This window comes from Aethalodelphis obliquidens, unplaced genomic scaffold (assembly GCF_003676395.1).
Source record: "Aethalodelphis obliquidens isolate GAN/ISIS:26980383/991018 unplaced genomic scaffold, ASM367639v1 scaffold22, whole genome shotgun sequence".
Lineage (NCBI taxonomy): Eukaryota > Metazoa > Chordata > Mammalia > Artiodactyla > Delphinidae > Aethalodelphis > Aethalodelphis obliquidens.
The window spans coordinates 5,026,478-5,047,483 of record NW_020837966.1 but is presented as its reverse complement, the minus strand read 5'-3'; the positions used below and the strand labels follow the sequence as shown (position 1 = coordinate 5,047,483).

The 21,006-nt window shown below is 37.0% G+C and overlaps 1 protein-coding gene across 1 annotated transcript in view; it reads left to right on the top strand.

Annotated features, from left to right (window-relative positions):
- ERC2 (ELKS/RAB6-interacting/CAST family member 2) overlaps positions 1 to 21,006 on the top strand; it is a 759,104-nt gene that overhangs the window by 289,193 nt on the left and 448,905 nt on the right. Inside the window, exon 5 of the mRNA XM_027121473.1 lies at positions 4,076 to 4,243. Within this exon, the coding sequence (XP_026977274.1) occupies positions 4,076 to 4,243 (168 nt within the window). The remainder of the gene's footprint in view (positions 1 to 4,075; positions 4,244 to 21,006) is intronic.

Below are 21,006 nucleotides of genomic sequence, written 5' to 3'. Positions count from 1 at the left end.
AAAAAAAAAAAAAAAAAAAAAAAAAAAAAAAATCCGCATTACCTTTAAAAGAGTGAATTTGGAGTGAGAGCTTGACTTCTTAATAGCTTCTGTTAGGCAGAAGGTGGAATAATATGCTCAATGTGCTGAGAGAACATATCTCTTAACCTAGAAAATTACTTTTAATAGTCAGCAACAATATTCATAAAAAAAAGAATAAAGTTGAGATATTTTTAGACCAAAATTGAGTTTGCCACCAAAGGAAATTTTAAATGATGCATTTCAGGCACAAGGAGATTCCTAAAGGAATATCTGAGGTGAAAGAATGAATAATGAACAAAGGTAGTGACAAATGTGGGGGTAAATCTAAACAAACATGGACTGTAAAAAAAAAAATGATGAGTGAAATACAAAACAGGAAAGAGCTAAAATATATGATGACAATGTGAATGTCAAGACGATGGTGACTGGACTTAAAATGTCTCAAGGTCCTTATATTATTCAGAAAGAAGATAAGCATAGATTGACTTTAGACTTAGATAAATGTAAGCCTGCTGTGATTTCTAGGGTAATACCCTAACAGTTAGAAATAAATAAAACAAACACATTAAGTAAATATAAAAGTATAACTTTTAAAAGAGTAGAGGCAAAAAAATAGAATGAGAAAAAAAGTCATTCAAAACAAGGCAAGAAAGAAAAGAGAAGAAATAGAAATGGTAGCATATATAGAAAGCACAAAGAGGGTTGAAATAAATTCACATGTATCCACAATGATAATGAATGCCCCACTAATTTTATAAGATAGGATAGAAGAATCTGGGTATATGCTATTTACAAGAAACTTCTACAATATAAGGTTAAAGATACACCGAAAATGAAAAAAACACACTGACCAAATACCAATCGTAAGAAAGCCGTTGTAGACTTTGAGGCAAAGAAACCATTTGAGAGCTGAAAAATTGGCAGAGCTACAAGGAGGAATTGATTATTTCACCATTATAGTGGGTGGTTTTAACCCACTCTCAAGTAATCAACAGATGAATCACATTAGAAGACCAAAATACAGAAGACTTAAACTACCCAATTAAAAGTGTTATCAAATGTCATGCACATAATATAGAATATCGCACCCAACAATTGTTGGATCCATATTCTTTTCAAGCATATAGTAAACAGAGTACATTTATGATAACTGACCACATACTGTGCATTAAGCAAGATACACCAAATTTCAAATGATTAGTATAGAACAGGCCATGTTCTCTGTTCACAGAGCAAGTAAGAAATAAAAACCACAGAGATAACTAGGAACCATCTATATATTTGGAGATTAAGAAACATCTAAATTATTCATGGGTCAAGAAATAAATCATAATGGAGATTGGAAAATATTTAAGACTGAACAATAATGTCAATACTACATATCAAACTACGGAGAGTGAGCTAAAATGATACTGACAGGAAAATTTATGGTCTGAAGGCTTATACATGGAAAGAAAAAAGTATGAAAATTAGTGAGATTAGATTCCAACTTAAAGTTAGGAAGAGAAAATAGAATAAATCCAAGGAAAGTAGTAAGAAGAAAATAATTTAAAAAGGAGAGCAACAATTAATGAGATAGAAGATAAAAATGTTGGATGATCAACAGAACCAAAATTGGCTCTTTGAAGAGATTATTTAATGGGACATGCTTCTGCTGAGATTCATCAAGAAAAAGTAAAAATGAAGACTGTTAGGAACGAAAAAAAAGATAATCATAGATGCCATATGGTAGTTCTATTTGTAGTTTTTTAAGGAACCTCTATACTGTTCTCCATAGTGCCATAGATATCAAAAGATAAATGGGTTTTATGAAAACTTCCTGCCAATAAAGGTGAAAATTTAGCTGAAATGAAAAAATTTTAAATGAAAAACAGTTTCTCAAAATTGATTCTTATAATTAGAAATATGAATATTCCTATAATCATTAAAGATGGTTGAAGTAAGTAATGGTCTTTGGAGAAAGAAAACACCAGCTCTGGATAGTTTTTCTGGTGATTTCTAGTGAACATTAATGGGAAAAAATTAGCAATTTTACATGAACCATTTCAGAACACATTAAAAGAAGGAACACTCCCTACTTTATTTGGAAGGCTAAATTGATACTAAAACCTGACAAGGAAAGCTACAAGGTAGGAAAATTACAAATCAATCTTACCCATAAACATAGAAAAGATTCTGATAAAATATTAGCAAGGTGAATCTAGTAACATATAAAAAATATACTGCATCATGATGAAGTGAAATTATTCCTAGTAATGCAAAGGGAGAGTAATATTTTTAAAATCCATTAATATAATTATAACATATTAAAGGTGAAAAATGTGATAAATCATGAGATGCAGAAAAAATGTTTGATAATATTAAACATTCCTTAATGATTAAAAAAAACAACTCTTGGCAAAGTTGTAATAAAAGGGAACTTTCTAAAACTTAAGAGTACCTATAAAAAGCTAAAGCAAACATCGAACTTAATGATGAAACATTGAAATTCTTCCCTTTAAGACCAAGAACAAGACAGAGGAGCCACAGTTTCCACCAGGCCTCTCTGTCTTTCTGAATGGCTTGACCATGGGCTGGTATGGGCTTCCTCACAGCCTGGTGGTCGCAGGTTGGTTGGACTTCTGTCTTGGTGGTTGGCTTCCAGTGGGAGGAAGCTGAAGTTGCCAGTCCTCCTACAGGCTAGGGCTAGAACAGGCATATGACACATGCTGCATTTAGCTGGTTGAAGCAAGTCACGGTCCAGCCCAGGTTCAAGAGGGTGGTGAATAGACTCCTCCTCTAGTTGTGAGGAGCGGCATGTGTGTACAAGTAGGAGGAAATTGGTGGCATTCATTTTTGGAGATCATCGACCACAACTCCTACGAGACTGGCAAAAATGTGAAAGGCCAGTGACATATGACATTGTCAAAGGCCTGGAGTGATTGATACATTTACACACTGCTTGTGACCATGAAAATTAGTATAACTGCTTTAGAAAACACTTCGGTGTTATCTGGTGAAGTTGAAGATGTGCGTACTATGTGGTCCAGCAATTTAACTCCTAGGTTATTTTTACTATGTGTACCAGATGATATGTATAAGAATGTTTAGAATAGCACTTTTTGTAATAGCAGAAAGCCCTGGAAGCAAACCCAAATGTATATCAACAGCAGAATAGACAAATTTTAATGAAGTCTTACAATGGAATACTGTACTTCATTGAAAATGAACAAATCACACATACAATAACTTGATATAATCTCCAGGATGTAAGGTTGAGTAGAAAAAAGCAAAGTGCTAAAAAAAAATACACAGTGCAAATAAAGTTAAAAACCATGTAAAACTAAATAGTGTATTATTTACAGATGTAATAAATATATGGTGAGCCTGAAAGACAAGCAAGAAAAGGACAAACACAAAATTTAGGGTGGTAGCTATTTCCAAAGTGGGAGAGGAGATAGAAATGGGTTGGGATATGGGTAATTCTAAGGATCCTTTTGGTGAATTGAATGATGGATGTTTCTTGTATTATTTTTCTGTGTTATATGTATTTTATGTTTGTGTCTTTTTAGTGTTTAATGTAAGAAAAAAAAAACCCTCAATGCTTACTTTTTTTGGGGTGAGGATTCTTTTCTGTCAAATGATGCCCTTGAATGATCCTTTCCATTGTGGAGTAGCAGAGAAGGTCCAGGTTCTGTCTTGGGTAATTACCTTTGTCAGCTCCCTGTTGACACTTCCGAGCACCATGGTCAGTAGACTTTGTGGTTTCTTGGGTGAGTTGTAGGTTTGGCCAGGAAGCCTTCATTCCACCTTAAAGCTTGGTTCTCAGTGGTGTGGAAGGTAGAAGGCAGGCTGCTGACCTTACCTTTCCTATTTTCTACTCTGAGTCACCTTTAAAGAGCCTCCCTAGACCCCTAAGACTGAGTGACTCTCAAGCCATATTTTTAAGCAAACTCATGGTCTGCCTTGTTGGATGAATGATCACTGGTTCTTGGAAATTAAGAGAATTCAGTAGTTCTCAAATGTAAAGAGTAGGAGCTGCGGCTCTAATTTTTTGTAATTTCATTTTTCACAGATTGATCAGCTGAAGCAGGAGCTTTCAAAGAAGGAGTCAGAACTTCTTGCCTTACAAACAAAGCTTGAAACTCTTAGCAATCAGAATTCAGATTGCAAGCAACACATTGAAGTGCTTAAAGAGTCGCTTACTGCCAAAGAACAGAGGGCTGCCATCCTTCAGACCGAGGTAAGGCGCTGTTTCAGGACTCCGGGCAGCAGACATTGAGTTGATAGAAAATATCCTATCTGAACAGCTTTCTTTTCAAGATCCCTTATCCAAATCCTTGGGGCCAGATACATCTTGGATATCAGATATATTGGGGATTTGGGAAAGGTCAGATCCATTGCAAGTATCATAGATTGTATAACACTCCCAATGGGGTTGCAGTAACATCGCATAAGCAAACATATGGATATTTCTGCAGAAAAAAATTTTCTTACACTACAGTAGAGTAAATAAAGACTATATAAGGAGCCTTCTGTTGGTTCGTGTTAGGTTGTGCCACCAAAGGAGTTTGCTTCACACTTGGATTTTTTTTTTTTCATTTTTCAGAGTTTTTTCGCAGTTGGGAACCATAGATAAATGATTGGATCTGAAACGGTTTCATTTTATCAAAAATCATAAAAGTGTCAGGGTGTCATCTACCTTACTTTACTGTGTATCTGTGTAGGTCCCGCTCCTGGCACCCTTGGGTTTCTCACATCCTAAGCAGTATCCTCAATTTTCAAGATTCTTTTACCCATTGAAGAAAGCTGATATTGTGTTAGTTTCTTAAATGAAATGTGGTTTGTTATTTCTTATTCATACTAAGAAAAAAAAGCAAATACATGTTGCTATCCTATTTTCTTGCTTCTCATTGGATTATATCTCATTGCTAAGAAATGCAAAACACAAGCTAGTTATTATGTAAATGAAACAGTTGCCAGAAAATAAATTATTAAATGGGGCCAATAGCAAAGAATGCAGGGAATCTCCCTGATTTTTGTGCTGAGGCAGTGTGTTACGTGGATTACTTTAGGAGAAGGCAGTCTCATTGAGTTGCATGTTCTCTCTTGTGTTCTTGGAGCCATGTCTTTGCATGTATACATTTTTGGGTCTGTGGGTAGGTTTGGATTTTCTGTAGGAGTTAATGGGGCCATGCCAGTTAGTAGGTCTATGCCCTCAGTCAAGGTGCAGGACAATGTCCAGAGGAGAAAGGAAACAAGTTCCAGGTTGGATAGGTCTTGGCATGGACCTGATAGGTCTATGCACTTGATTGGCCAATAGGCAGTTAATTGATTGCTTTGAATCAAAACTGTCATTTTGGCTTCAATGATGTAGATATTTTACATTTAAGAAATATCAGTTTCAGTTGTGTATAGTTCCATTGTGAATGTAGAAGCATGGATATTTTATTTTTTAAGACATAACTGCAAACTATGCCATAAATTGGAGGTTGGCTTGTATTTCCTTTGAGGAGGCAGCAGTGAATAGTATCTAGAACTGTGCTAATACTGTCGCCACTAGGCACATGTGGCTATTCAAATTTAGATTAATTAAAATTCGGTTAAATTTAAAATGGAGCTTCTTAGCCACACTAGCCACATTTCATGTATTTAGTAGTCACATGTGGCTAGAGACTAGTGTATGGGACAGCACAACTATAGACCATTTCTACCATGTTGGACTTGTCTAGAATACGGGTGGAAAGCTATGGCTTGTTGGGACAAATCCTGCCCTCTGCCTGCTTTGGTAAATAAAGTTTTATTAAAATTTTAATATTTAAACTTATTTAACTTTAAACTTATTTAACGTTAAACTTATTTAACGTTAAATAAGTTAACTTTAAAGTTAAACTTATTTAACTTGATGGTTACACCCTTTCATCTATGTGTTGTTTTTGGCTGCTTTTGTGCTACCAAAGCAGGATTTAGTAGCAACAGAGACTGTAAGGCTGAAAAGCTGAAACTATTTACTCTCTGGCCCTTTACAGAAAAAGTTTGCCACCCATGGCATTGTAATTTCCTGGGAAGAGGCTTGAGTGGGAATTGGAATGCCTGGCTTGTCCTTTCTCTAACAGGCTTACTCTGAACAGGGCCAAATTTGCTGACCTCCATTCTAGAGCCCAAGTTTTTCTTCAAAGTGGTCATTCACACTGCAACAGATTGTACTCACAGCTGTCTTAAGTTGGCAATAATACCAGCATTACTAATAAAGTTACTGTAATTGTGTTGCTGTGTATTGGGTAGAAGGAAATTTGAGAAGCAAGGCAGTCTGCTGAGGTATCGCCCAAACAGGTAGTCAGGCTTCTTGATAGTTTCTCTTCAGAAGGAGAGAATGAGAAAAGTCAGCTTGGAAAAGCTTACTACCTCTCCCTTGTACTGATGAGTGTTGTATTCTGTGGCCTCTTTCCCTTTTCTTATTCTTTCCCCTGTTTTTTACCTCTCTCGAATTAATGTAGTCCAAATTAGACCTGTACATATTTCATGAAAAGGACAGAGGTGATATTATGTGGATAGCTTCCATCCCACGTTCAATAATTAAAATGACCCAATAAAGAGACAGCACTTTGAAGTAGAAAAAATTACTCTCCATGTGCAGAGAAGGTGAGATGATTCTCTGCTTTTCTGCTTTGAAGTTGGGATTGTGAGATTAATGATTTTATCAGCTGGAAATATCCAAGGAATTTTCTTTTCCTTTTTTTTCTTCTTTTAAAATCTTTGTAAATGGAAGTGAAGAGAGTTATCTAATGATATCCATCTCACAGAGGAAGCAATTTAGGTTGAAATTAGCTCTAATTGTTGGATCATAGGCAAGGGATTTTTGGCAGCAGGGTAAAATACACTGAAGTGATTTTCCTGCTTCTTGGAAAAACAGGGAAATAAGAGTCTCCCTACCTAATGTGGATTAGTGGGTGAGTATTCAGTAGGTAAGATATGTTATGTTTCATCGTGCCCTACAATGAAAGAACTGAATTTGCGTTCATGTGAAAGATACTGTTTTCATCCTTAGAAGAGGTTTCATGTGATAGCTCCTTCCAATTAGACCCCTGAGTCATTGCTGAACGCTCTTGCTAAAACAGAAGAGGACTCTCTCTAGAATGGAAAGAGCCCTACTGGTTTCTCTGGAAAATCTGTGCCATCAGCCATCTTTGGCAACTCTTTTAGAATATGTTAAAAGTGACAGATGTCACTGACTCAACGGTTAGTCTCTGCAAGGAAGGCTTTTGCCACCACAGAATTTGCGTTTGGGAGGTAGTAGGTTGAAGGCTGGGATGAGAGGGGAGGCAAGTTGTCTGGGTTTGTGGCTATGTGGCTTGGCTCCTGGGTAGGTTTGCTTTAACTTGTACAGATGCCCAGATGCTCTTTGACATGTGTGCAATAAATCAATGGAATAATAATTACACACACGCACACACACACAGACACCACATAGCTCTTAACATAACATTTTACTTTTTAAAATAGCTTCAAAGGACCGTAAGGCCAAGTATCTTATTTTGCTACTTCCCTTGATGTTTCCCACGTACCAATTTACCCTTATCCGCCAACACATTAATTTCATGTGAGTAGAGATAATAATAAATAGACTTCAGCACCTTGACTTTTATGGATTTCAATGAATTACCAGCATATCCAGAAATCAGAAAGAAGAAAGGCCTAGCTATTATTTTATCATCTGAAGTAAAATGTGATATGAAAAACACAGCATTTAGAAGTGGGAGATGTGTGGACATGCCTTAGCCTCACCATTTAATCACTACGACGTGAACAAGACTTATATTTCTGAACCTCCATGTCTTGATCTGTAAAGCAGCAGTCATTGTACCAGCCTGATGCATCTGTATGAAATGTGCTTTGATTCTACTAAAGGGTTTTAGCTATAAATTGTGTTGATTATTATCATTGTTGGGATTGTTATTACTATTGTATATCAGGATGTTTGGGGAGTACTCTACCTCACTTCTTACGGGTCTACCTTTGTGGGTCTCCTTTGAATTTTTGGTGTCTGCTTTTACTGAGCTCAGACTTTTATATTTCAAATGAGTCACTTTTTTATGCCCTAGAATGATGCAGAGAAATGAAGATACTATGAAAGTGCCATCTATTTTGTTCTAGCTCCAACTTAAAAGATTTCTTTCTGTTTTCTTGCGAGTACACTTTGCCCTAGCCCAGTGTGATTTCTGAACCGCCAGGCATGACATCTCTTTTGCATCTTTTTTTGTATTCTGGAAGATATGTTATGTGACAGTGGTATATGATGCTGCTTTTATAATCATTTCTGTTCCAAATAGGTTAGGGAAACATTCTACTTGTAAGAAAAAACACTTGACAACATGTTAATTAAAGAATGTAGGGGTTTTGTGTTCATGAAGGCGAGAGGCAAGACATGCAGGTTAGGTTAGTGGCAGCTCCATAGTAAGGGTCCAGAACATTTTTCGTTTTGCTTTTTAAATGTAATCAATATAAGAAAATCTCATGTGATCTGTTGGCTCAGTTCCCAGAAAATTCACCTTGGCACATACATACTCATGTGCAATAACGTATATACTTTCAGGTAGTTTACAGATACGCTGAAGCATTTCCAAGAGTTTCACATTAAAGATCCTTGCCCTATAGATTTCATGCATTTTTCATTCAACATATATTTTTTTAAATGACTACTATGTGCCAGATATGGTTCCTGCCTTCATCCAGTCAACATTATATTGGGTATGTGGATGTATGATAGAGAACTGATCACAGTACCATAAACACTCAGTGAGTTCATTATCACTGGTTAGTAATAATTCCACACAAGGTCTTAATTGGACTTCATCTTTCTTGGGTTGTTTAAAGGCAGATAAGTAAAGGAAAGAAAGAAGATAGAACTAAATGTTTAGCTCTTTCGAGGACTAGAGTATGCAAGCTGTATGAAACGTCTATTTAGGGACTTCCCTGGTGGTGCAATAGTTAAGAATCTGCCTGCCAATGCAGGGGACACGGTTTTGAGCCCTGGTCCGGGAAGATCCCACGTGCCGTGGAGCAACTAAGCCCGGGCGCCACAACTACTGAGCCTGAACTCTAGAGCCCATGAGCCACAACTACTGAGCCTGTGTGCCACAACTACTGAGGCCCACGCACCTAGAGCCCGTGCTCCGCAACAAGAGAAGCCACCACAATGAGAAGCCCGTGCACCGCAACGAAGAGTAGCCCCCGCTCGCCACAACTAGAGAAAGCCTGCGCACAGCAGCAAAGACCCAACACAGCCGAAAATAAATTAATGTTAAAAAAAAAAGGTCTATTTATACCTCTTATAATTTAAGGCTAATATTGCTAAGGTGATTACTCTGATAATGTTAAGATTTTATGTTTTGATTAAAACTGATCCTCAAAAAAGAAAAAAAGAAAACTGATCCTCTTTTGAGCCTACATCAAGCAACCTGGCTTTCCTTGAGAAAGGGAATGGTATTTATAGGCTTACAGATTATTTCAGGAGTTACTGCATCTAGTTAGAAATGCTTCAGTCAGCTATACTTTAGGTAGACCCTTCCCTCAACTTGTCTAAACAAGCAAAGTATCATTTGATAATATTTTATTGAGCATCTATGATGTGCAAGGTGCTGGACAAGGTGGGACCCATAATCTCAGAAGCTGTTGGTTTTGGACTTATTAATTTAATTTTATTGCCCAAATGTCTACTGAGCACAAGACATGGCAGCTATATTGATTTCCAGGAAGTGTGGCTAAGTGTTTTCTATGCAATACATTATTTTAAACTTTGCTTACAACTTGTGAATTTGGTATTGTTGACCATTTTTTTTTAAGACAAGGAAATAGAGGTTCAGAGAGGATGTGTATCTTGCTCAAGGTCACAGAACAGTGAGTAACAGGGCTTGGGTTCTCAAGTTCTAAACTCTTAACTAGAAATCTAGCACTTTCCATAAGAGTCCCAGTGGCTGAGGGCTTTCTTTGTGTCAAGAAGCTGACATACATTATCTCATTTAATCTTCATGGCAAAGGTTATGGCAGGTTTTATAGTTCTTTCTTAACAGGGAGGTTCACTAGGGATTCAAGAATGCTTACTAGGTACAACCCTCTACTGGCTATGAAGAGGGATAAGAACGAATAACTCTGAGATGTAAATTCTTACAGTAACACTGTGGCTATAACAGTGGCACTGTGGCCATAGTAATGAAGGATGTCACCTAAACTTTAGGGAGGGTACCATTTTTCATGAAGACTAGAATTCTAGTATATTAAGAAGAATTTATTGTATAATATTTAGTTTTTATTTCTTTAAAGATGTTTGTGATATGTATATATATACATATTCAAACATGCATGCACCCTTTGTAGAAAAAAAGTAAAAGAATGGACAGCAGTATCTTACTGTGTTTTCTTTTTATGTTAGACTCAGGTGATCTTTAAATGGCCTATGATACACATGCTGTACATTTGTAATGTAAAAATTAAATGCATTTTTAACAGAAATGATGGCGATCACTTCTTCAGGGAGGTTGTGCAAGGTACTGGTGGAGGAGGCGGTGTTTTCTGAGCCTGTGGCAGCATTTTTTGTTCCTCTGAGTCATGGATGATTCAGTGTGATAACACAACTAGAAAGCAAAGTTGGGCTGTCAGTTTTCAAGATGAATCATAAATCCAAGCTTTTGACGATGAAAATGTTGTTGTCACATGGAGAAAAAGAACAAGTTTTATGAGTCCTTCCTTGTTTCTTGGTTTGTTTCTCATTGAGATGGGCCCTCTACCCCACTTCATGGTGAGGCCGGGATTCTTGGATATAAAAAGTCACCCTGACAAGGAGTCGGGAACGCTTTGTGACCTCCAGGGGCTGCGGGACTAGATGCATTCACGTAGGGCTTTGCAAACTATTCAGATACTTAAGGAACTACTCTTTCTTCTGAACTCACACATGTTGAGCAAAGGAGTTTTTTAAATGACTGGAAATAATATTTGCCACAATACATAAGGTGGGATTTACAAGGAGTTTTCCTTTACTTTAAAACAATAATTTCAGTTTTCCTTTTTACCTCTTGCTTCGGTTGACTGGCAAGCAGTAAAGTCCTTTTTAATCACTTTATTCCAGCCTTCAAAGGATAATATTTAAAGTGTCCTTTTTTTTTTTTAAATTTATTTTTGGCTGCATTGGGTTTTCGTTGCTGCGTGCGGGCTTTCTCTAGTTGCTGTGAGCGGGGGCTGCTCATCATTATGGTGCATGGGCTTCTCATTGTGGTGGCTTCTCTTGCTGTGGAGCATGGGCTCTAGGTGCACGGGCTTCAGTAGTTGTGGCACATGGGCTCAGTAGTTGTGGCTTGTGGGCTCTAGAGCACAGGCTCAGTAGTTGTGGAGCACGGGCTTAGTTGCTCTGCGGCACGTGGGATCCTCCCGGACCAGGGCTCGAACCCGTGTCCCCTGCATTGGCAAGTGGATTCTCAACCACGGCGCCACCGGGGAAGCCCCCAAACCAACTTTTAAGACCGTCAAAACACCCCAGTGCCAAATCAGGGTGCATTGTATCACTTAAGACTTGCAAGGAATGTCTTTAAAATTAATAAATTAAGGGGGTTGGTGGAAAAATATACAAAACAAAATCCCAGTGTCACTTGTAGTTTTCCATTCTAATCCCATCACTGGCTTCACATTTTAAAATGTTTTTATTTAACCAGGAAAGGCATCATTGGAAATTTTTATTGATAACACTCTTAACTGCAAGAAAAAGACATAAACCTGCAAAGCTGTAACTATCATGGTGGCCACAATTGGGAGGTCTGCAAAACAGTTTATTACCAGTAGAAAAAAGGGTCTTGAGAAACACAGTCGTTATAGGGGTCACCACCTCTGCTACGTGCATTTTATTTTTATCCCTTTTCATTTTGAGGGTATGTACGATGGCAGTGCCAGACTGCACACTTTCCCCTCTCCTAATGTCTGTGGGCTTTGTTTTGATTCTCTCTTTATTAATGATGTGAAAACTTTGGGGTCACATAAAAATGAGCCAGGGTCAGGCTTTGTGGGCCCCAGAATGCTGAAAATGTCCTGGTATCTAGCTAGTGAAGACATTGTTTAAAGGGGCCAGGCTTTACTTCCTGAGATTTTTTAGCTGTTTTGCAGATTTTAGATAATCGGGTGAACTTTGCAAGGCAGCTTCATACTCTTGCTTTCCTAAGGTAAAACATGAAAGACATGTGGTGGAGGAATTAAAATGTGTTATGGCTGTTGGCTGCAATGGGTTTTTTTTTTGGCCTATTAAGGATGGTACAGGTAGCTGTAGACATTATTTTATTCCATAGGGCCAGAGTCTAGTGCTTTTGTTGTTATTATTGTTGTTCAGGCTTTCATAAAATGCCATTTTTTTTAAAAGGGCTTCAAATGCTTGGCTTATTTATGTATGTATGTATGTATGTATGGCTGTGTTGGGTCTTCATTTCTGTGCGAGGGCTTTCTCTAGTTGTGGCAAGCGGGGGCCACCCTTCATCGTGGTGCGCGGGCCTCTCAACTATCGCGGCCTCTCTTGTGGCGGAGCACAGGCTCCAGACGTGCAGACTCGGTAGTTGTGGCTCAGGGGCCTAGTTGCTCCGCGGCATGCGGGATCTTCCCAGACCAGGGCTCGAACCCGTGTCCCCTGCATTAGCAAGCAGACTGTCAACCACTGCGCCACCAGGGAAGCCCCAGAAAATGCCATATTTCACACCTTGTTAGTATAAAATTGCTTTTGACTTCATAAACACAGGTGTTCAGTTTGAATCTTAATGAACTGTGAAATAGGTAGATGTCTAAAAGGAAATTCTATAAATTGTGAACATGCCTCTGTCAGCACACTAAATGGATTAGGAAAATTCATTGTCTGCCGTGTAACTGAACACCAGTGTGATGCATGGACAGGAATTAGTCCTGAAAAGCCAATAAAATGGAGGAAAAAAGTAGTGCCTAGGAGATGTTGATTGTCTGGGTTCGCCCCACCACAAATGAATGCTGGTGCAGAAGGACTCGGAAATCAGGATGGCTATTCCGAGGACAGCCAAGAAGGAATACATATGAACAGACAACACAGAATTTATAGAGTAAAACCACAAACACCTTATTTTCCATTGTACTAAAATAATGATATTTTACAGTACTCATTTTATATGTAATTCTGCTTTCAATTTTATATTGTTTCTGCAGCTCAAATCTCATTATAAATGTTCCAACAAAAATCGCTTTTTAATCAAAAACTTTCCAATCCTTAGCCCATTGTCAACTTATTTTGAGGAACTTACTTTTCTAGTGAAACAAAAGAATTTGGCCCTTTTTTGTGAGCTCGTTGGGATATTATTTGACCTGTGTAGCTAAACATGTAATTAAGATAACTGATCATTTTAATTTCTACATTAAATCCCTTCATAATCTGTTTGCATTGTTTTGGGGTGTAGAGATATGGAGTCAGAGCCCTTCATATTCTTTGAAAGAAAAGTAGTAGATCATTAGTGCTTTTGTTTGGTTTTACTTCTGTTTGCAAAAGACATTGGCTATACTATATTAAGCTGCAACTGAAAGTGACAACATCCAATTAGCTAGTCATCCATGAGAGAGTGCATGTCCATGGTATGTGTTACTTACCATGGTTTGCAGGAAAAAAAGAATATATTTCGGTCATGTCTGTGGGAAGCTGGCTTGCCACTTTAGAAAAGGAGATGACAGAATTTAGGAGGAGGGAAATTCAACAAAACTCTCACTGACCTCCAAGCTCACAGTCTTTCTTTTTTTTTTTTTGTATGAATTTTATGGAAAACAGAATTTATTAAGTACTTCCATTCATTTTTTTCCTTTCGGGGAGCACCATTTGGAAATAACCAGTGTACGTTGTGATTATGTTCTCCCTGACACTGGACCACATTTGTAATACTTGCTTCCATTCCTCTGGAAAAAGTCTAACATTTACTGTGGTTGGGTTTCTTTATGTGTATAGTTACATATCAAACCAAAATGTAAAGAGTGAAGTTAAATTGCAGGGCTTCTGCAAGAATCTTTTACCCATTTTCATATGAACTTTATTCTGTTTAAATTAAATACAGATATTTATTCCACACAGACATGTACTTCCCTCTTCTTATTTAAAAAAAAAAGGGAGAGAGAATACAACTTGAGGTAATAAGTTGTGATGATGAGGATCATTTTAACCCTATAGCAGTTTGTTTTTGTGGCCAGCATTTCTTTCTTGAAGTGTGTGAAATTTATTTTCTTGCATTTATTTTTTATTTTATCTTTAAAATTTCAACGTGAGTGATTTATTAAGCCCTTGTTATTATAACAGAATGATGTTTGGCCTCTAAAATACTACTTGGCAGTTGTTAATTTGAAATTGGACAGATGGTAAGTTCTGTCATTAAGATCTGGTCAAATGTGAAGGAAAAAAGAAGATCCAGCTCCTCATTTACTGAGTGTGACTGCTTAGCGTAGTACCAGCGAAGCTGGTTGTCAGAGGGTTGGTTCTCTCTGTAGTGATGACCACCTTTGACAGCTCTTCTGAGAGCAGTTGAGGACAAAGGGAAATGCACGTCTAGGAGAACTGCTTGGGCCTGCCAGATATCTAGACCTTAGGATTTGTCAACTCTTTCAACCTCCCTCCCATCCAAAGTTAAAAAGTACATTTGCAGAAAGATGTACATGAGTTTTAAAGATTTAATTTGGAAAAATTGAATCATATTTGCTCTGTGTGTGTGTGTGTGTGTGTGTGTTAGAAGAGACAACACTAAGGTATGGAAGCTAGGTATACAGCATCATTTTGGTAACCTTTGTTGGATCTCCAGTAGATTAAATAAACCTACTAAATAAAGTACTTACTGTGTCTTAGGTGTAGTGCTAGGTGCCAGGAATACAGAAATAAATAAGAGATAAATGTTGCCAATATTACACTCATAATATGATTATTGAAAAATGTTTAAGAATTGTTTGTAGTTCTTTTTCTCCCTGAGTATCCACTAGGATTGACTCATGGAAAATTCAATCTAGTGGACTGTTGGTTACTTATCAGAGCAAACCCATAGAAACTTTGGGTATATAACAGGGCCTCATGAAAACAACTAACCAGAAAGAGAACTTGTTTCAATGCTTGGAGCCCTTTTCATTTACAGATCTTTAAATTTTCAAGTGTCACTTTCTTGGATAAAGTCTCTAATACAGGTTGTATAGGACACAAAAATAGAATCTTATTCCTCAGGGACATTGTGGCCTAGCTGGGGTTTTCACTACTGTGCTGCATGCACTTGAGTATTTATTTTAACCCTTTGTTAACCTAATATTTATATAGAAGGAAAACTTCATCACAGTATAAATTTCTTGAAGGAAAGGATCTTTTGGCTTATTCACTGGAGTATATGAGCCCTGAGAGCAGTGCCTAGCACAATATAGGAATTCCAAAAATATTTGTTGAATCTATTGTTGATCTTTGGTATCATTGGAGATATAGTGGGAGAATTAGATGAGATATTGTATCATGGTAGCAATGGAAATATCCATTCTTAGGTGATGCTTTAATGTTAGTATTATGAGAAAACATGGATTAACCCTTCTGTAACTTAGTTATGGGGAAAACTTTCCTAACTATGGATCAAGATCTGGTAGCAATAATATATAGGATTGATAAGTTTGATGATATCAAATAAAGAATTTTTACAGGGCAAAAATTATCATAGATAGAGTAAAAGGCAGATAATTTGGGCAATATACTTGCTAGTCATGCTGCAGAAAGAGGGTTTATAAAATTTTTTTCTTTTTTGTAAAGTTCTTAAAAACAACCCTAAGCGCCAACAACCTATAGAACCAAAGGGCCAACAACACTATAGAATAATGGGCTTGATATATAGATAATACATAGGAAAATAAATGCGAATGGTGCTTGATTTATGATGCTCAACCTGATACATGATCAGAGAAATGCATATTAAAACTACATTGAAAAATCATTTTTTTATTTATTAGATTGGCAGAACTTCAAAGATTTGAAATGTATGCTATTTATTGGTGGGGAAAAATTAGCCCTATAATAACATTGCTGTTAGGAATGCAAAGTGGTATATCCCCTTTCAGAGGGGAATTTGGCAACATCTAGCAAATTATACAAGTTTGCCTCTGACTCAGCAATCCCAATTCTAGGAATGGATTCCAAAGAAATACAAAATATCCAAGATTTTTCATTACAACACCATCTGTAATAGTAAAAGACTAGAAACAACCAACACATCTGCCAGGATGGGACTTACTGAATAAATCACTGTGATCTACAAATGGATTACTATGTAGCTGTGTAAAAGATGAAGCATGTATATACTGATACGGAGTGGCCTCTAGGATATCTGGTTAAGTGAAAAATAAAAAGAGGGTGGTGAAAAGTGTTTAGGGTATGCTAGTGTTTACCTAAGAGATTGAGGGAATGCAAATATATATGTATGAATGTACATATTTGTTTATATTTTAAAGAAAATGATGGACAAACCATAATATTAAAAAACAAGTTTTTTTTTTTTTGGTAATAGAATGAGTGAACATGGAGAGAACCTAGACTTCTTTGAATATAGTTTGTTTTATAGATTTGACTTTGGAACCATGTAAGTATTTTACGTAATTATGAAGCAAAATTAAATCCAAAAAGGCAATCTCTAAAAAGTTAAAGTGAAACAAATGAACCTCTCTGTGTATCTGAGTGGTGTTATAACCACACTGAGAGGATCTATTCCAAGTGACTATAAAATATGTATTTTGAGTGTACATCATAGTGGGATATAGTCAGGAGAAAAAAACCTGCATAGAATCTTAAACTCTTTTCAGTGATTATATTATTGGTTGTAGTTATGGATATTATTTATTCTAAGACAGGTGTGTGTTGAAGAATGTGGTAAAATAAATGAGTGTTTCTGTTGGTGTCAGTAAGAGCTTGGATTTTCAAAACTTGGGAGAAAGAAGATACAAATGCAAGATTGATGAAGTTAAGTAAAAATACTGTAGTCTTATGTATATTTTAAAAAATCTATATCAATATATCTATATCTGTAACTATATCTATATCTATCAATATCTATTATATCCTAGCTGTGTCGCTGGAAAGTCCTAGAAACAAGAGCCAGTCTCTGGTCGTGATAGCTATTCCTAGTGTCAAATTTGCTGTTTTCTCACTAAAGGCCTTTGTAGAAATGGATAAGTCTGTGTCTGGAGGCAGGAAATGATGACATCTTGTTATTCCAGAAAGTAGGGAAGCTATCAAAGATTGATAGGACATGTCAAAAGGGCTCAAGAGCAAATTAAAAAAAAAATGTGCCCACTGAACAAAGAATTTGAGCATTAATAGCCCAGAAAATATGCTTCATTCAATCCATGAGTTCAGAATGAGAACTATTTAAAAAAACTGTTTTTTTTTTGGTAGATTCTAGGGAGCATTTGAAACTAGTAAATAAAGGGAAAGAAATGAGCATTCATCGTAACTCTTTTGTATAAATTGTACCTCGGGGTAGCAAAGAGTCGATGCAGAGAAGATTCTCTTTGTAGAAGTATTCCAGCTAATAAATGACTCTCACCATTTTGCAACCTCTAATGATTTAATGGATCTGGGGATTGAGCTTTAATGGATGCCGTATCAAATATTACACGTTTCCTGATAGAGGTATGCTCTGTTGCCAATGAAGTAGGCTTGCCAGAAAAATCAAACCTGAGTCTTACTGGAAATACAGAGGACAGAGAGGAAGTTGGCAAACAACCCCAAGGTTGTTTGTGAGGAAGCTCCCCACCATGGGAATACTCTTGCAGGATAGATGACTCCGTGGTGTTTATGTTTGTTTGTTTGTTTTTTGTTTTTTAACACAACAACAATAGTTTTCAAGGAAGAGGAGAGAGAAAGGTAGAGAGGGAAACCATGGATTAAAAAACTTGAGACCTGTGAACCAATTATAATGTATGAACCTTATTTGGATCCTGATTCAAATAAGCAAAATGGTAAAATTGTGAGCCAACTAGGGGAATTTGAAGGTTGAACTGATGATAGTAAGGAATCATTGGTAAATTCTTCTTGGGTGTGATGATAGAATTTTTTAAAATATAGACTCTTATCTTTTCAAGTTACACACTAAAATATTTACAGATGAAATGGTATAATACCTGGGATTTGATTTAAAATAATCAGGGGCCTGGGGAGGGAAAGATAAAACAAGTGTAGCCATTAGTGGATACTTGTTGAAGTGGGAAATGAGTACATGGAGATTCATTATATTATTTTCTGTACTTTTGTATGTTTGATATTTACGTAAGAAAACATTGAAAACAAAATAAAAATAAACGTCAGTGACTTGCATAGGCGCTTTGAATTTCATTCCCAGTGACATGAAGATGCCACAACATGTCTCCCATCTACCTATCTTGGGACTTTATGTTCTCATTTATACAGATACTGTTGCAGCTAAATTATTCTAAATTCGTTGGTGACCTTGAAGATGATTTCAGACCTTTTATCGAATCAACCAAAGTATACTCTTCAGAGGGAAAAAGTCTTGTTTTAACCTTTTGTAGTTTTTCTAAGTCTTTGTTTTTATGAGAGTGTAATTTGGATGTAAAAGACCTAGAAGAAAGCATTGGGAAATCTGATAGGGAAGCCGAATCAGTTGGGCTTTTTATGTTGAAGCTTTTCGAAATCTTTTTTCAATCTACCCAGTCCTTGTAAGACTTTGCAGCTGGCTGTCAGGGACCTGCTGATGACTCACTTCATTTAGGCAGGGTCAGTCCTTGATAACTTCCTTGGAAATGGCTTGGGCTGCCAGGCACAGACCACGGCCACATGATTTTTGCTTGACATCATTTCTTTTACCCACAATGATGGGTATCAGTCATCAGAGGATCTAATTTCTATTTTACTCTCAGTCTAGAAGTTTAGAAGACTTTATTTTGCCTGCTTGGATTCTTCAGTTACTCTTACAATCAGGCTGTTTTCCGATTAGTAAAACAGAAGTCTGACTCGAGGAATCCTAGATATTTATCTTACATATTTAAGAAAGAGAAAGTATATAAAAGATGAAATACAGGTAGTAAAACCTTGTTAATTTTATTCTTTCTCCATGCTGATTTTTTTGGAATCTTCTTGGATACTACAAAAGGAGAAGCACTTTCAATATTGACTTGCTAGAGTGTGCCAGTGTGTTTTGTGAATTGACTTTATCTAAATCCCAGTCTAGAAGAAGTAAGCCAGTTTTCTCTAGTCTTTTTCTAGAAAGTGAATTTTAAAGTAATACCACATGTTGGATGAAATACAATAGAGTTAAGATCATTATCAAGATATCTTAATGTACTTAAAAACATTATTGACAAACACAGAATTGATTCAAAAATGTGCATACAGGAGTTTAGTATGGGGATTATTACTTCAGTAATAACCTTTGTTTGGTGAAAGTTGGAGAACAAAAAGTTACAATTGTAATAATATTTCCTATGTTAATTACCTACGTGCAAAATTTCAGTGAATAACGTATAGTTTTTGCAACAATTCTTTTTTCCTATTATATGTTCGATTAGATTATTGAAATGTGATCTTATGTCTGTTGAGTCTAATAATAAAATGGTTCTGGTTTCAAAAAAATCTTAATGTGGGCTTCCCTGGTGGCGCAGTGGTTGAGAGTCCGCCTGCCGATGCAGGAGACACGGGTTCGTGCCTCGGTCCGGGAAGATCCCACATGCTCCTCGCGGAGCGACTAGGCCCCTGAGCCATGGCCGCTGAGCCTGCGCGTCCCGCAATGGGAGAGGCCCGCGTACCACCAAAAAAAAAAAAAATCTTAATGTACCGTAGAGTGGATTTGCAAACATAAAAAAGAAAGGATGATCATTAATTTGTGAAGATTTGAGAGAAAATTAGGACATGGGCGATTTGAAAATATTTCTTTTGTCCAGTTATGGGACTTGTATAGGTAAGTTCCTGGCAAGCTCATTTTCAATTCTTTCTTTCCTTTTGGACATATTTCTCATCTTCATTTTTCCACATATCTTTAAGTACTGGCAGACATCTATTTGTGCTCATAATCCCTGGGTGATGTGGCCTCGATCACTTTTTCTCTTGTCTCTCAGCACAGTAATTAACATTGAGTTTCCAGAATTGTTCTCTAATTTGACTGTAAGTTTGTTGAGGATGGAGCTATCTTGTCTTATATATTTTTTTCCTGTTGCAATGTCTAGTTTTGCTCAACTCTCTCTCTTTAGCCACTATGGGTTTATCTCAAAGAATCTTACAAAGTTTTAGGAATGTTTCAGAGCCCAAGATTTTGCATTGACTGACCACTGTGGGAAAGTGAATTCAGCTTTGCATTTATTTTCATTTTTATAATACTTTGCTATAATGCCAGTCTTTTAGAGAGAAATTATTACACAACGCCTTATCCTGGGCATTGTACTATCTGCAAGCTGAAATTTGTAATTCAAATTAGGAAGATTTGGGCTTCCCTGGTGGCGCAGTGGTTGAGAGTCGCCTTCCAATGCAGGGGACGTGGGTTCGTGCCCCGGTCCGGGAAGATCTCACATGCCGTGGAGCGACTGGGCCCGTGAGCGATGGCCACTGAGTCTGTGCGTCCGGAGCCTGTGCTCCGCAACGGGAGAGGCCACAGCAGTGAGAGGCCCGCGTACCGCAAAAAAAAAAAGGAAGATTTCTGAAGAACATGGTTCTTGTATTTATTGGCAGGCTAGTGCTTTATGCTGATGATTAACAAAGTTAGAGTGATTTTCCCTTAGGTGCTTACAATTGTAAAAAAATCAGTGGAATGAAGTTACTTATGGCATCAATGCAATTTGACACATTTTGCCAACAGGAAGTCTTTTTTTTTTTTTAGCATCTTTATTGGAGTATAATTGCTTTACAATGGTTAGTTAGGTTCTGTTGTATAACAAAGTGACTCAGCTATACGTATACATATATCCCCATATCTCTTCCCTCTTGCGTCTCCCTCCCTCCCACCCTCCCTATCCCAC